The sequence below is a fragment of the Microchirus variegatus genome, assembly GCF_963457635.1.
Source record: "Microchirus variegatus genome assembly, chromosome: 9".
In the NCBI taxonomy this organism is placed as follows: domain Eukaryota; kingdom Metazoa; phylum Chordata; class Actinopteri; order Pleuronectiformes; family Soleidae; genus Microchirus; species Microchirus variegatus.
Genome location: NC_139810.1, coordinates 2,958,402 through 2,960,017, shown reverse-complemented (window position 1 = coordinate 2,960,017; position 1,616 = coordinate 2,958,402). Strand labels below are relative to the sequence as shown.

The window sequence follows — 1,616 nt, the reverse complement described above, 5'->3', positions numbered from 1 at the left end:
AGGAAGGAGGAAAAGGAGGGAGAGGGAAGAGGGAGGAAGAAAGAAGGAGAGAGGAGGAGTCAGCAGCAGAGCAGAGGAGAAGATGGGCAGAGGAAGATGAGGAGGAGAGGAGGGGGGAGGAGATGAGGAGAAGGAAAGAGGAGAGGAGGAGAGAAAAGGAGGAGAGGGGGAAGAATCAGACTGTCAGACAGAAGAAGCGTGAGGAGCAGCAGGAGCAGGGGAGGAGGAGCCGCAGCTTACCCAAAAGCAGAGCTTCATACTGGGACGCCACACTGCCAGGGGAGGGGGTGGAGTCTGGAGGAGGAGCCAACAGGGGGGAGGAGCAGGTGGTGCGCTCCACCCGCAGTGCAAAGCATGCTGGGAGCTCAGGTGCAGTGTTTTCCTTCCTCATGCCGATGGACGACGACAAGCGCCAGCGTCAGTCCGACAGCGAATCAGCAGCCAGCTTCTCAGACGTCAGCCAATCTGCGGCCAGCATCGCCACCACCAGCTGGAGGGAGGAGTCTCACTGGAGGAGGGATGAGTCTCACTGGAGGAGGGATGAGTTGTCATGGCAACAGGGAAACGCCCCTGGCCCCTGGCTGAGGCCCAACCACAGAAACTGACGCGGGCTCTGACTGGCAGTCGGCACAGTGGGCGGGAACTGGTGGGTGGGCTTTCTCTCTGATTGGCTGACTCTGACGATGATCACTTCCTGTATTTGCTGGATTTTTTTTATTGGCTACTTATAAGGGCTTTATTTGATTGGCCTGCTGAGAGAAAACCCCACCCCTTCCTGCATCTCATTGGATGATAACTGACTATTCTAACTTCTGATTGGAGGATGAGATGTTTTTTTGACGAATTTTCTGATTGGTCGAGGCGTTTGACACCATTTATTTACCCATCATGCCTCAGGGCATGAGAGCTGAGTCATGAGTCCACGTCAGTGTCACTGCTCTGTGAGTTTAATCACCATGTGGATCACCATGGTTACCACAGTAGATCGCCATGGTTACCAGTGGATCACCATGGTTACCAGAGTGGTTACCACAGTAGATCACCATGGTAACCAGAGTGGTTACCAGAGTAGATCACCATGGTTACCAGAGTAGATCACCATGGTAACCAAAGTGAATCACCATGGTAACCAAAGTGAATCACTATGGTAAGGTAGTAGATCACCATGGTTACCAGAGTAGATCACCATGGTTACCAGAGTAGATCACCATGGAAACCAAAGTGAATCACCCTGGTAACCAGGGTGGATCACTATCTTCTCCAGGAACCTTCACTTCACATGAAAGGTTAAGCCCCGCCCACTCATCCCATCAGCTGACCAATCGGTGGTAAACACAGAGGAGTCAGTGACCTGAAGAGACTGGTGATCTTCATCATCATCATCATCATCAACATCTTTAAACTTGTATGCAAATGTTTGCGTCTCATCGCCTCGGAGACCAAACAGCTGATTCTGTTTATCTGAGCATGTGAATATGATGGAATGATTTTTATTTTTATAAACATGTAAAGACTCAATGATGACATCATCATTATCATCTTTATCATCTTCATCATCATCTTTAGAACAGAGAAGTTTGATCTGCCTGCTTGTAAAAATGAAAAAAACCTTTATT

The 1,616-nt window shown here is 49.5% G+C and overlaps 1 protein-coding gene across 1 annotated transcript in view; it reads left to right on the top strand.

The window, feature by feature from the left end:
- Positions 1-605, top strand: part of magixa (MAGI family member, X-linked a) — a gene marked incomplete at both ends in the record, with an annotated part of 12,828 nt that extends 12,223 nt beyond the window's left edge. The window contains one exon of the mRNA XM_083894986.1: positions 192-605. Coding sequence (XP_083751112.1) covers positions 192-605 — 414 coding nt within the window. The remainder of the gene's footprint in view (positions 1-191) is intronic.
- Between the last annotated feature and the right edge of the window lie 1,011 nt (positions 606-1,616).